The sequence below is a fragment of the Trematosphaeria pertusa genome, assembly GCF_010094035.1.
Source record: "Trematosphaeria pertusa strain CBS 122368 unplaced genomic scaffold BU26scaffold_1, whole genome shotgun sequence".
In the NCBI taxonomy this organism is placed as follows: domain Eukaryota; kingdom Fungi; phylum Ascomycota; class Dothideomycetes; order Pleosporales; family Trematosphaeriaceae; genus Trematosphaeria; species Trematosphaeria pertusa.
The window spans coordinates 494181-508168 of NW_022987212.1; the positions used below are offsets into that span (position 1 = coordinate 494181).

A 13988-nucleotide genomic window follows, 5' to 3' on the forward strand; every position below is an offset into this window, starting at 1 on the left:
CAACGAGAGTTCTGCGGCTAAGACATGCGTCACGGCTGAGACCACCCTATGAGATCGAGGACAATGCTCTATTAGGCTGACGAAGCCTTGGTATCTACGGACCCCAGATGCATGCTAAGGAAATCTGGCAGCTACCTCTGCTCATGTAATATTGGCCGTCCCGCCGTTTGTCGTCACCCCGTTTGCCGCTGGTTGCTCCTCTTCATACCCCTCGGTCTTCATGTCGCGAAGGCCGAGATGCTCCTCTTCTTCCTCCGTCCGCTCGTAGTCTTCAACCTTCATCTGCGCATCTGGCTCTGGTGCAGCAAAGCTTTGAACGTAGCTGCTGGCTAGCGGGTCTTCCAGGATAACGGTGAACTTGACGTCGCCGTTGATGGCCGCTGTGAGTTGGCCGAAGAAGCTGTCCCACTTCTCCTTGGTTGCGCTGTCCATCGAGTCTCCGCTATCACCGGTGTCGAAAATGGAAGAGTGGAGGTCGTCGCGGACCTGAGTGAGAAGTCCTTCGATGGTAGTGAATCGGCCGCCGAGAGTTCCGGGTTCAACGCTGAGATGGAGCTCTGGACATGCCATAGCACAAGATTCCGACTTTAGGATGTCTCGCGAGAGGTCCTCCTTGTTCTCGACGGATACCGTTATTCGACGGCCCTTCTCAGGGACCTCGCCTCCGGTCTTGACCTCATTACTCCTATCTGCCGTCTGATTAGTATATGCGTGGTGGGGTGCGGGGTTCAACTTACATCCGCAGTGAGGGCATACAGTGCTCATAAGCACCACTTGCTTGAAGTGTGGAATATTTACCATCTTCATATTTGTCGTGCAGGGCTTCGTGCATCCTGGGCAGCTGGCGGGGAAAGAATAGACCTGGTTCTCCACGATGTCTTCGTCCACGTTGTTCACCATTGGCCCGCTGGGCATCTGGGGATACATCTGGGTGGCGTGGTATTCAGGACGGACTTCTGATGCTGGTGCCTCCCCTGTGGTGTCCCCGAGACCTAACGCTGCGTTCTGGGCAGGACTTCGGGGATATTCGTGACGGAAATACTTGGCGGCGGTGTCTTGTATCGAGGGCTCAATCGACGAGTTGCCGGCCGGATCGTCGACGGTGATCTTGAAGGGCACTTTACCGCCGCTCGCCATCGCCTTCACAGTCTCGATTACGCCCTGGATCTTCTCATAGATCTCCGGCATCACCTCTTTCCGCTCATCTTGCTTTTGTTCCAAATCTTGTGCGACCATGGTCAGAATCCCCTCCACATTTGTGAGCTGGCCACGGCCGGGAGGAATCTCCAGATCTATGTCCTCGACTCTGAACACCGCGGTGTCGCTCTTCACGATTTGCCGGTTTAGATCTTCGGCAGCATCTACTCTGAGGGTGATCTTGACTCCCCGCTGTTGTATCTCTCCTGCTGGCTGGACTTCGGCGTTCTTAAAGTGGCAGTGTGGGCATTCGAAGGACATGATGACGATTTCGCGGAAGTAGGGGATTTTGGTGAGGAGAAGTCGCGTAGTGCCCTGGGCGTAATTAGTTCTGTTCGTAAATGTTAATCCGCAGTACTTACATTCTCATGGCAGTTCATGCACAGGCTCTCAATCTCGTCGACAACTTTGCTGCCATCTTCGCCGCCCTCTTGCGCGCTCGCCTCCGCCACCTTCCGGCCCATATCCTCGAACAAGTCTTGCGCAAGACTTTTCCCTGCCATGCTGAAGTTGTTTATCAGAGAAAATGTATTGTTGTGTCCTGTTTTCGGCGTGTTGGTTGTGGGTGTTCGTAGCTCGAGTCAACGCCAGTGACGGAAGTGCGAAAGATTTTTGCCCCGCGATTTTGGCGGGGTTGCTTCTAGCGCATTCAAGAGGCATCCTGGTCGTCCGTTCAGCCCTATCGCTGTCACTGCATAAAATCCATCAGGTCGAGCCCGAGTCCTCCCTTTCCGGAGGATTGCGTCCTGTTCTTCTCAAGCATTGCTTGCAGGCCGCCCTTCCGAGCCTTCTTCCTCTGCTTGCTGGTCGCGTTGGCCGACTTGGTGACCTTGCTCTGGTCGTCCCTAAGCTCTCTGGTTTCCGGCTCTGGCGAAGTTACACGATTCTTACCCGCCTTGGATTTCCCAATGTGCTTCGGTGGTCTTGTCTGTAATGGCTGGATAGTCTTGCAGTCGCATCTCAGGCACAAGTAGACCATGTCCTCTTGTCGTAGTCTTGGCTCTTCCGAGGGCTTCGCTTTCTTATCTTCCGGCCGACTGCGGTGAGAAACTTGACATGACCACCCCGGGACCATCACATTCCCACAGGCGCCGCACACTTCGCGTCGCAGTGCATCCCAGTCCTTCTTTGGCGCGCCGAGATCCTGATCGTCAGCGGTGAGGAGCTGATCGTGCGCGGCTCCAAGCGCAGCTGCAGCCGTAGGTGCCGGAACAGTGAGTAGATGGGCTGCTTGCTTGAGGAACCTGAGCCGCAGCTCACTGGGGTTGTTGGCCATTGGTGCCCGCGCAGCGTTTCCGTCTTGTCTGGGAGAACTTCTGAAGTGGTCATCACGGTCCACTTCTCAAACGCCGACTGCCCGACGCTAGTCAGAATTGGCCATCAGCTTCGAAGAACTTCACTCCAACATTCAACAAGAGTTCCTTTCCTGATCTTCTAGCGCGGCTTGGTCAACTTTCTCCATGCTGGCTTCCAGCTACCAGCGCAGTCTCGCAACAACAACACCATGGCATCGCCGGCCCTAGCCGCAATGAAAGGCCTGCGCGTCGCCGTGGAAGGATGCGGCCATGGGACATTGCATGAAATATACGCCTCTATCAAGAAGTCGTGCGAGCTCAAAGGCTGGCCAGGCGTCGATTTGCTGATTATTGGAGGAGACTTTCAGGTTTGTCCCAGCATTCTATTACCGCTCTGGCATGCCGACTAACAGCATAGGCCGTCCGCAATGCCTACGACCTGAAAGCCGTCTCGATGCCCGAGAAGTACTACGCAATGCACGACTTCCATGAGTACTATTCTGGTGCTCGGACGGCGCCATACTTGACGATATTCATAGGAGGAAACCACGAAGCCAGCAACTATATGTGGGAACTATACTATGGCGGGTGGGTCGCACCTCGGATCTACTACATGGGTGCAGCGAACGTCGTTCGGCTGGGGCCCCTCCGCATCGCTGGTCTTTCTGGAATCTGGAAAGGGTACAACTACAAAAAGCCGCACTTCGAACGCCTGCCCTATAACCAGGACGACGTGAGGAGCATATACCACGTAAGGGAGCTTGATACACGCAAGCTTCTTCAGATGCGGACCCAAGTCGACATCGGGTTGAGCCACGACTGGCCTCGCGGCATGGAATGGAAAGGAAATCATCGGCAACTCTTCAGGTTTAAGCCTCACTTTGAACAGGAAGCAAAAGACGGTACCTTGGGCAGCGTTGCCGCGGCGCAGGTCTTGGAGCGATTGCGGCCTGCGCACTGGTTTAGCGCCCATATGCATGCTCGATACTCCGCCATCTGGGAGCATGGAGATCCGCAAGCAACCTCGACCCATGTTACCAGCAACGGTGTCCCTTCACGGGCTACTCAGAACGACGAGATCGATTTGGAGATGGAAGATGCTACCCCAGCGCCTGCTGCAAAGAACGAGGCCGAGATTGATCTTGACTTGGACGACGAAGTCCAGGCGCCAGTTCTGGCGCCAAAAGAGGCGAACAACGGGGAATTACAAGAAGTGCCACAAGATATCAGGGATCTTCTGCCAGAGTCTTTCGCGCGTCCTGTCACGCAGTCCCCGCTAGCTCTGCCTTTCCCGGCGGAGATAACGAATAGGACAACAAAGTTCCTCGCGCTCGACAAGTGCTTGCCCAACAGGCATTTTCTCCAGTTGCTGGAGATAGCTCCGCTTTCTCCGTCTGACTTTCAAAGGCCTCTCAAGTTAGCGTATGACAAAGAGTGGCTCGCTATTACGCGAGTTTTCGCCAAGGACCTGCAAGTAGGTGATCCTGTGGCACAAGTTCCTGCGGACAGCGGCGATGCTTTCTACAGGCCTTTGGTCGAGAAAGAGATGGAATGGGTAGAAGAAAACCTTGTCAAATCAGACAGGATGACTATACCTGAGGATTTTGCTCAGACGGCGCCCGTGTACGATGCGGCTACTGGTATCGACGTCAAGGGCATACCGCAGGAGTACTCCAATCCACACACGCAAGCATTCTGCAACCTACTACAGATCCCAAATGCTTTCCATGCGTCAGACGAAGAGCGAGCGCAGATGATGCAAAAGGGTCCTCGGCCCGGTTCCGAACGTTCCGACAGAGGAAGTAGGGGCGGGTACAGAGGCGGAAATAGGGGAAGAGGTCGAGGTCGAGGCGGGTTCAATGCTAATTACGCACCAGTTGGACGAGGCCGCGGTCGCGGTCGTTGGTGAACCGAGAGCGATGGGACTAACGACGCGCCGCGCACTCCGATTCCGTATGCGATAGCGATTGCACGGGATAGCGGCGGCAGCGGGATAGGCCCACGTTGACAGATACCACGAGTTCGGGAACGCCACTCTGACCACTCTCATCGATCAACGGGCCGCTTTTCGACGGTGATGACGGCTGTAGCACGGTAATTGCGGTACACTACTTTAGAGCCTCAGGCGGTTCTGCATGCGGGCGACACAGGGTCTAATGGCCGGTGCGGAGTGGGTCAGTAAATGAACCCTCGCTGCACGATGATGTCTACAACGAATGCATTATAGTAGCATTGCAAAGCGAGGCCATTCTAGCATATACGCGGCCACCCGCTGGCAGAGCGCAGTATTTGGTTATGATTCAGCAAGTCTAGGTTAGGCGTGGAGGAGGGCGTGCTGTTGGAGTCCACGAATCTTACGTCATTGGTCCGGCGATACGGCGTGGCGCTCGTGCGAAGCGGCATGCGGGATAGACAGCGACAGCAAGAGTCGGACGCAAATTGCAGCCGTTGAGGGTTATTGCCGTGAGAACAGTTGGCGATATCAGATCTTAAGAGCCGGCATAGAAGTTACGGTTGTCGCACGCCTCCGTTGATCGCGCTGATCGCATGCAAGCTGTTCAGAGTTTATTGACACCTCAGCAGGAAGTGGCGAAAGGCGCTGCACTGCCGCTGCGGACCGTCGGCGGCTGTTGTTGCGTATGCGCTGGGTCAGGAGGCAGCGCAATCCTTCCAGCGCCCTTGCTTTCGTCGTCGCGTCCGTCGCCGGCCGATGCTCGCGCGAAGTCGTCTTGCGCACCCGCCGACAGCTTCTATTTCAGGCTCGCAGAGGCCAGCTCACAGGAACGCCTCTGCCCACCGGTCCTACCCGCGGCGACAGCATGCGATTGTCAGCAGCCGATGGCCCGTGCGCCGTCCAGAAGCTCCACCTCCGTCATGCTGGCTCGCCCAGGGGGTTCGAGACGGGCCCAGGATCGGCACTCGAGGACCCTGGATCAGCACCCACACCCTGGACCCCGCTGTGAGTGGCTCTGTCCGCGTGCTCCTCCATCCACACTTTAAAAGTCTGCCACCTCCTCGTGCCGAGCGCAGGCCCTCTCTTCCCCCGCATAACACAGCACTCGTTTCGAGTTTCGAGCCTTTCGAATTGCCCTTGCCGCACTACAACGCTACCGGGTCTAGACCGCTGGACTTCCGTTTGAAGACTACTCTAAGAGCTTTGCCAATCGTTTCACCCCGCTAGTCATCGATACGTTTATTGTTTCCCCCGGGCTTAATCGTCCAGAGAACTATATACATAGCCGCCGTCCTCGCCCTGCCGCGCTCGTGTCATTCCGAGTCTTCAACACCAACTGTCCCACATTTCGTTGAAAAGACATTCGCCACAATGGCCTCCAAGTTCACCGAAATCCTTGAACCGTCGGACGCACCCACCTACACGCACCCGCACCTCAACGTCTCTCTCGAAGATGTTCTCGCAGAAGACTGTCGCAAGCGGTCTACGTCGGAGTCCTCATCGTCCTCGCACACGAGCAGCTCACGAACCGGGAACGACAACCCAAAGTCCCCAACGGAGGAGAGTAAAGGAAGCACACTGAGACGGAGGGCGTTCACATTTGGAAGCAAAAAGGGACGACGCGGGACTTGAGAACAGACCGCCAAAGCAAAGACGTTTCTACCAATTTGGTTATCGAGCACATGAATGCCGCATACGAGAGCCATCGTCATCGAACTAGGCGTGGCGAAAATATATTCACGACGAGCCGATGCCGTCCATTCTCCCCCGACATTCACGTCGACGACGTCCCGAAAGTCCAGCCGGCCACCGTTCGATACCGCCTTCGTTCGGAAAGGGTTTAGACCCTCAACACGCAGCCTACACACCATCACCATTTTACTTCGGATATGGATCATTTTAATATTCTTATAACCCGGGTTCCTGGCATGGAAGCTAGAAGCGCCACCAAAAGTTTGGAAGATGTTGGAAAACCCTCAGGGGAGCCTCAGGAGAGCATCATGTAGCGAGCCAACCGGTAGTCTCAAGTGTACTGAAAGATACCCTCCAAGAATGAAGAAGGATATTGTCAATCATGTTAATCATTCGCCGTAAATGCTCTGACCTCAGGGTTGCCATTGAGGAAGTAGTTCTCGCGCTCGGGCGTCGTTCTTTCCTCAACTACTATGCGCCGTGATTGCTGCCCCTCCCGTTTTCGCACCGAAAGTGCCAGGCCATTTACACCTCACATTATACTTGCTGTCTCCCTCCACTCCTAATACTCACTTAGCCAGACCCACAACATCGCCATGTCCAGCATCACTACCCCGCAAGCACCCTTCATCGCAGTCTTGGAATCCTACCTGGCTCCCGCTGTACCTGTCGGCACTTCGACCTCACCGTCAGATGCTGCATTCCACCTCATCTCCACACCTAGTATGTGAGATCCGTTGTAGCCTTTCAGGGTGGTAGTTCCAAAGCCAGTTAGCTTGGGGCTATAGCCTGCCGTGGCCCGCCCTTCCTCTACACCATCCTGTTGTGTTAAAAGGGTGTCTACTAATCGAGATCGGGATCTTTAGTCCTTACCAAGCTGAAGAATGTCGGTCCTGCTCGCGTCAAGGATATGCGCTCCACTGGTGTCTCCATGCAGGTCGTTTCCCACGTCCCAATCCCCACGAATCCATCGACGTGCGCAAAGCTGAACGACTCACTGGCTGCAGCTATTTGCCTTAGTCAGGATCGATTTGCGGCGCTGGCGCTATTGCCCATGAATGACCCGAAGGACGCGGCGAGAGAGCTGCAGAGGTGTGTCACGAAATATCAGTTCGTTGGCGGCGTGCTGGGCTTGCGAAGGAAATATGGGATAAAAGAGGGAGAGTTCAGCATGCACCTTGACGACCCAGCATTTAAGGAGCTTTGGGGAATAGCAGAGAAATATCGCGTCCCGGTTGCATTGAAAGAGGTGTTTCCCTCAAGAGAGCAGGTCTGTTGGACACCTGGACTTCTGATGTCCTCAACGTATGGAGCGAGACGGTTGCTGAACAAGCAGATACCAGAATACAAAGACAATTATCCCGACTCCTTCGTAGGTCCGCTAGTCACGAATTTCCACGCCGCGCATACATCATCACCACTGCCGATCCTACGGCTCTATGCCGCCGGCGTCTTCCAGCGACACCCGAACCTGCGCCTCATCCTGTCACAATCCGCCCATTCCATCGCATCCGCCCTGCCACGCATCGAATCCGTCTTTTCCACTCTACCGACGAAAACAACACGTAGCTTCAAAGACGTCTGGCAGCACAATCTTTACGTCACTACGGCAGATGATCTAGCGAGTATGCGGGCATTGTTAGAGCACATACCGATCGATCGGGTGTTATATGCGACGAACTACCCGTTCGAGGAGAGAGGAAGAGGTACGTATACCACGATGCACATTCACATGCTAGCATGGCCGAATCTTCACCTTTTGGGAACCTTCACAAGCGGACTTCCAGGGCTAGCCGGAATGCTCCTCGTCTCACGTTTCGACCATTCCGAAGGCTCTCGCTGGATGAAATCCTCAGCCACCAACCCATTTGCTAATCGGCGCCTAGGTTTGATGACTGAACTGAAGGAAAGCGGATTAGTGGGTAGGGAGGAGTGGGAGAGGATTGCTTGGGGGAATGCGGCATCGCTGTTCGGCCTGAAGGGCGACGGAGCTCGAGTGGGCAGGTCTGGTGTCAGTCGATCCTCGGCTTGATAATGGCAATTTGAATATGGAAGGATATCGACAGGGAACAAGTTAGACGGCTGGAATAGCTAGTGATTCCTGGAGTGCCATCACCGTACCAGACGTAGTTCAAGGAGCAGTCAAATCGTCCATGTCAGCTCATGTCTCATTCAAGTGTAGTCTTAACAAGAGCGAAGCCGGGAATCGTAATTTCGAGCGCTAAGTATCCGCAATATCGTCTAACATGCCGCATCGTTGTCGTCCGTGGCGGGGCTTGCGTCCGTCGACCGCTTATTTCTTCTTTCCGGACTTCTTGATGCCCTGCTGCCCAGTATTCATGGGACCCTTGCCTCCGGCCTTCTTTGCCATTTCCTCGCGTGCCTTCTTATCTGTAGGCCAGTCAGCCGCCATGCATATGTCTTTGGCCCTGCCCGCCCGCCATCGACCTTTTGCTCTCGAGACCGGCGAAGGCTGGAAGATGTCGGACTACGCACCGGCTTGTTGCTTCTGCTTGAACGCGATATCGTCCTCGTCCTCCTCCTTGTTCTGCTTCTTGGGCTTCTTGTTGTGGATCGGGTTTGTGCCCGCTGTGATCATGTCAGCTCTCAAAATCCCTCGTTCCTTCTCTCTCTCTCTCTCCCCAGACCTGCAGATCTTACGCAGGCTGCGGAAGGGCGCACGTACCTCCTTGTCCTGAAGGCATTTTGGCGAGTCTTGAGCGGATGCGGATATCGGTGTGGCGGCTGCGACTTGTGGGAAGCGTGAGGTGAGGTTTTGCTGGAGTGAGATGGACAGTGGTCTCGATGCAGGGTTGTCAAATAAAGTGGGGTGTGCTGTGGCGCGGGGGCAAAAATGGCGCGGGGGAAAAAGTGGCGCGGATCTCGTGGCGAGTGCCCGCACGTGGTTTCGCGGGCTTGTGCCTCAGGCTCTAGGTTCAACCACCCTTCACGACGCTTGATGACTCGGGAACCACTGAAATGCTAACGCTTCCTGAATCGTCTCGCATGTCCAAGGGAGAATGTCGCCAAAGTGTTCTTGCAGCTCTGGGTTTTGTTGGGCGTGGTCGTGCGTGGAAAACTCACACCGTTGTTTACGCCGCTTCTCGGAGCGTTCTCGGCTCATCTCATTAGGTCCACCTTTATGGACCGTCGCGGTCGTGATGCAAGCGCGGTCGTGATCGAGTCATCTCCTTCAAGATCAGAACGTCTGAGTATCTACCAAGACTACCACGCGACAACAAGGCTCGTATGCGCCAGCAAAAAGCTTTCTTGTCTGCAAGGCTTCATGAGCTTGTGATCACGCACTCGCACTCGCTCTCAGGCCAGCCAGGACAAATTACCTCTTCCAGCTAGCACATCCATCGATCCTTGTCGCTAGCCGACGAATAAACGGCGCCTTGTCCCTTCCGGCCTGCCAGCTATCCCGGAAACAAACTAAACCTCCATACTACATCTCTTCCTCTAATTCGTGGAGAATCACCAGCAATTCTCCTCCGAACGCAAGGCCGCCGTCTCTACCCCATCACGGCCAGTATGCGGAGGCAAGAGACTATGTCTGGGGCCCCAGATCCAGCCATCTCGGACTTCGTTTGCATGCCGAATAGGATGTGATTGGTGTGATTATTTGCAGCGCGGATGCGTGGATCCCAGAACCAGGTTCGTGCTTCCCGAATTCTTGGGGTCAACACGGGATGATAGTACACCGTGCTTAGGAGATAAGGTTATATATCTAGCGAGGAGTCTCCACCTTCTGTTTCCTTCCTACGAGACCCTCTCTGCATCTTCTGCGACCTTTGGTAACGCCGCACATTGCATCAGTCGTCAAGAAGTACCAGAGGGAACAAGCGCCACCATGACTGTCTCATCGAAGAGGGTGTACAATTGGTAGGCCTCACATTCCTGGTTGGGGGTACGGATCTGGCTAACACCCGTAGGTACATCTCGCTCGTAGCGGCAAGTTGCATGGTTCTGTACGGCTATGATGCCTCCGTCTTCAACGCCGTCCAGGGCTCAAAGAACTGGGTAGCATATTTCAACCACCCTGTACGCCTTCCAAGCACGAATATCATGGACCCGAGACTGACCTTTACAGGGTCCCAACATTATCGGTGCGATTAATACTGCATATACAGTCGGAGCTGTCGTAGCTGGTTTCTTCTTCGGAGGACCGTTGGCAGACTATGCTGGACGACGCGTGGGAATGGCAGTCGGCTCTGGTCTTGTCATCATTGCCACATTTATGCAGACCTTCTCACCGAGAGGAAATGTCGGCTGCTTTATTGGTGGCCGAGTACTTATTGGTCTCGGTCAGGGTCTTGCTTTGAGTAAGTGCGCACATGGGAAATAGTTATGATGCTGTTGACTAATGGTATTCTAGCGGCCGGCCCCATCTACATCGGAGAACTCGCCCCACCTGAAATCAGAGGGAAGATCATGTCTTTTTGGCAGATGTTCTATTCCGTCGGCTCTTTCATAGCTTACTGGTATGTTGGTCACGGGGCACAATCCAGCATGTCTCAGCTTTTCCCTGCGGAAAGGTCTTCCTGAAGGCCTTTGGCAGGTAAAGACCAAGGCATGCTAGATAGTTAACGTCCCACCTTTTTTCCCTGACCTAAGACATCTGCTGACTGCCGCCTTTGCAGGGTCAATTACGCATGTTCCAAGAACCCCCAGCACCTCGGCGAATGGGATTGGAGAATGGTCGTTATCTTCCAGCTCCTGATGCCCATCCTTATTATCGCTCAGGTCTTCTTTATACCGGAGACGCCTCGATGGTACATCCAGCACGGCAACCGACAGGAAGACGCACGTCGATCGCTTCACCGAGTCCGTGACACCGACCAGGAGGTTGAAGATGAGCTCCTGGCTATCCGCGAGGCTATTGAGTTTGAGGCCGAGGCGATCTCTAGCGGCTATTCTGCACTGTACAAGGACAAGTCTGTCAGGAAGCGGATGTACCTCGCCATGATCATCAACGCTGGCCAGCAGATTACCGGACAAGGCACCCTCAACTCATACAGCACAATCATCTACAAGAAGGTCTTCAAGTCAACGTCCCAGATTGCGCTGATTAACGCGCTTAACGCTACCTTCGGTATCATATTCACGCTAAACGCCACTTGGACGGTCGATCGTTTTGGACGCAAGTTCTTGTTCATCGTCGGTGGTCTCGGTATGGCTGCCTGCATGTTCACCGTCGCTACGGTTGAGACTCAGACTCCCTCTTTCGATGGAGCCAAGTCGGTGCCCGTTGGCATTGCGATCGTCTTCTTAATGTTCTTGTTTGCATTCTTCTGTAAGCCACTCACCTGCCTCCCATTTTCCGTGCACCCACTAATCCCTTCCTTCAGACAAGCCATCTTGGGGTGCCACCGTCTGGATCTACACCTCTGAAATCTTCTCCATGAACGTCCGCGCCCAGGCCGTCGGCATGTGCTCGCAGACTCAGAACGTCGCAAACTCCATCGTCCAGCAGTTCTTCCCCCAGTTCCTCGACAACTGCGGCTTCTACGCTTTCTACATGTTTGCGGGTGTCAATGCACTGCTCGCGGCATTCGTGTATTTCTTCCTTCCTGAAACGAAGAAGGTTTGTCTTGAGGAGATTGATGCCTTGTTCGGAGGCACCAACCATGTTGAGAAGGGTGCGGAGATTGTTGGCGCAGAGGACCCGCATCATGCGCGGTTGGAAACGGTGGAGATTGGTGGAGAGAAGACTGTCATGGAGAGGAAGTGAGCTGAAGCATATCCGACGTGGTGACAAGATGGAGAGAGGGACAGGCGTTGGCTGTGTGGTATGTGATACCGATGTATTCGCATACGATCGGGAATGCAAAGCATCGTCATTCATATTGTTCTGATTGTCCTGGGGGTTGGTCCGCGCCCCGGGCCCTCAGTCCTAATCCACCATTGGTTCCATCATGCTCGGCATGAACTGTGATTACATCTTCACTCTGCTCGCTGCGTGCCTTCGCAACACAATTGGCTTCGTATTTTAGGACCAGGATTGTGCGGTTTGAGTAGAGCGGCATATTGAGAGAATGCGTTCGCAAGTCTAGAAAACGTCTTGGTTTGTATCAGACGCTTGTCGCCGCATTTGACGAAGCGTGTTCAGGTAGGTACGCGGTAGCCTAAAGTACTCCAGCAGCTTTTCCACAGGTCTTTCCACATGCGAGCAGCCAACTCCGAACACTCTTTCGGAGACGACACGTGAACATGGATGCGCGACAAGGAAAGCCTTCAGGGAAGCTACACCGAGGTATGCGAGCAATACAAGCTTATCTCATTCTAGCGTCTCAATCCCCCGATGCAGAAGAGGACGAACACTTGCATTCCCACGGGCCACTCGCAATAGCTAGCATAGAGCGGGCTGACCGCGAAGCTGCAAAGGAAAAGTTTCATGCTCCCCTAGGTCGGAAAGCAAGATTCATAACGCGCCCGCTTCCACCCGCAACCTTGTCCTCCTGCGCAGACTGCTGCTTCGTGCGAAGGGCAGCTTTGGCGATGTGTTCGTCGACCATGGCTTTGATGCTGATGTATTGTGGGCTCGAGGGGCCGAAAGTGGCCAGGGCATTGCGTAGAGAGGATTGTAGCTAAGAAAGTTAGTAAAGGAAGGGGCAGAATAAGGTTGAGTCGGATAAAGGGGATGGAAAGAGGATGAGGTCGATGGGAGAGGGCATCGCGTGTAGTACGCACTGAGAGTAGTAAATCGTTCTCCGCGTTAGTCATGACTTGCGGTCGGTAGTGTGGCAGATCGTGGTTTTGCAGTCCTGGTTGCGGTTCGTCGTTGCGAGTCGATGGTGGTGGTGTCGGGAGATGGTGCGCAAGGAAGAAGGGTAGCTTTTCTAGTCAAGTGGCTCCCTCCCCAACTTTAGAATCAAAGTGAGACGACGCCCGCATAAGGGTATACTGAGGCAATTCACTTCAGAAGCGGGCACAAAAATTGAGACCCCGAACCTTTCTATGTTCGCCTCTTCCGACTAAATCGGACGATGACTGCTCGCTTGAGACGCGCCACGTCAGTCCACCACGACAACAAAAAAGGCCCAATACCGCACGCAAAGGCAAAAAGAAAGCGCATGACGAAAGTGGGATTCGAACCCACGCCATTTCTGACTGCGGATTTATGCTTGAAAAGCCTAAACACAGCGCCTTAGACCACTCGGCCATTTCGCCTTTGATTTGAGGAGAATTTGCAGAAAATTTGGCCTAGAAATCTTATATAGCTAGCTGGAAGGCGGCCTTGCTGATTTCGCTCACGCTTCACGCATTTTTTGAAGCCTGAGTGACTCAAAGCGGGGTTTTGGTAATAGCCAGTGATAGCCAAGCTATCTTATCGATAAGGCATATCGATAACGATCCTTCTGCGGAGATCCCGCAGGCCACATGCGAAGCAAACACCACAAACGGTAATGATGTCCAGAATATAGAACATATCGAGCGAACCCTATACATCGTTCACTGCTACAACCGAATCCTCCGTGTAAATGCGGAGAACAGCATAGGGGCGATTGCTCAAGTCTGCAGGTGAGCATTGAATGGATACTTCTTGATTGCCACTCTGAATGTCAAAGTCGACTTCCTTGGCACTTCGGAGTCTTGGGCGTGGCGTTCAACTGCTGGGATCAAGCCATTCAGACTATCATTTTGTAGGCAAGAGGGATATGCCTGCCTGCAGATCTTCGAGCCTTATAGGTCGTCCAGCTTCTCACTTGTCACGGTGAGCATTATTGTGCTGCTGAAGTCGCGAGCGTGGTTACGCTGGGTCCACGTGGCGATTTCGCAAACACAGCAGGAACGCCAGGCACATCGGAGCCAACCAACTATGGGGACGGAGCCTAAACCCACGTCAC

The 13988-nt window shown here is 54.1% G+C and overlaps 6 protein-coding genes and 1 non-coding gene across 7 annotated transcripts; 3 read left to right on the top strand and 4 right to left on the bottom strand.

Annotated features, from left to right (window-relative positions):
- Window positions 1-50: 50 nt before the first annotated feature.
- BU26DRAFT_5496 (zinc finger protein-like protein zpr1) lies at window positions 51-1792 on the bottom strand. The gene is made up of 3 exons (XM_033832008.1): window positions 1560-1792; window positions 738-1512; window positions 51-689 (listed from the first exon to the last, which is right to left on the bottom strand). The coding sequence occupies exons 1-3, from the start codon at window positions 1698-1700 to the stop codon at window positions 142-144; spliced, it is 1464 nt and encodes a 487-aa protein (XP_033690675.1). The 5' UTR covers window positions 1701-1792; the 3' UTR covers window positions 51-141.
- On the bottom strand, window positions 1793-2884 carry BU26DRAFT_5495 (uncharacterized protein). The gene has a single exon (XM_033832001.1). It carries the CDS (start codon window positions 2471-2473, stop codon window positions 1886-1888), a length of 588 nt encoding a protein of 195 aa, XP_033690676.1. The 5' UTR covers window positions 2474-2884; the 3' UTR covers window positions 1793-1885.
- BU26DRAFT_5509 (DBR1-domain-containing protein) lies at window positions 2602-4802 on the top strand. The gene is made up of 2 exons (XM_033832075.1): window positions 2602-2860; window positions 2911-4802. The coding sequence occupies exons 1-2, from the start codon at window positions 2702-2704 to the stop codon at window positions 4399-4401; spliced, it is 1650 nt and encodes a 549-aa protein (XP_033690677.1). The 5' UTR covers window positions 2602-2701; the 3' UTR covers window positions 4402-4802.
- A 1944-nt stretch (window positions 4803-6746) lies between these two features.
- BU26DRAFT_395993 (amidohydrolase 2) lies at window positions 6747-8143 on the top strand (the record flags this gene model as incomplete). The annotated part of the gene is made up of 4 exons (XM_033822744.1): window positions 6747-6861; window positions 7005-7408; window positions 7475-7844; window positions 8025-8143. Coding segments are annotated over 4 exons (1008 nt in total), but the record flags the coding sequence as incomplete, so codon positions are not given.
- A 288-nt stretch (window positions 8144-8431) lies between these two features.
- BU26DRAFT_557182 (translation machinery associated TMA7) lies at window positions 8432-8843 on the bottom strand (the record flags this gene model as incomplete). The annotated part of the gene is made up of 3 exons (XM_033832428.1): window positions 8432-8529; window positions 8635-8727; window positions 8825-8843. 3 exons carry the CDS (start codon window positions 8841-8843, stop codon window positions 8432-8434), a joined length of 210 nt encoding a protein of 69 aa, XP_033690679.1.
- A 765-nt stretch (window positions 8844-9608) lies between these two features.
- On the top strand, window positions 9609-11964 carry BU26DRAFT_512647 (MFS sugar transporter-like protein). The gene is made up of 6 exons (XM_033827429.1): window positions 9609-10023; window positions 10074-10182; window positions 10232-10463; window positions 10517-10622; window positions 10782-11434; window positions 11490-11964. The coding sequence occupies exons 1-6, from the start codon at window positions 9992-9994 to the stop codon at window positions 11870-11872; spliced, it is 1515 nt and encodes a 504-aa protein (XP_033690680.1). The 5' UTR covers window positions 9609-9991; the 3' UTR covers window positions 11873-11964.
- A 1251-nt stretch (window positions 11965-13215) lies between these two features.
- Window positions 13216-13311, bottom strand: BU26DRAFT_t6. Its single transcript has one exon. It is a non-coding gene; the product is annotated as a tRNA-Leu (tRNA).
- Window positions 13312-13988: the final 677 nt, after the last annotated feature.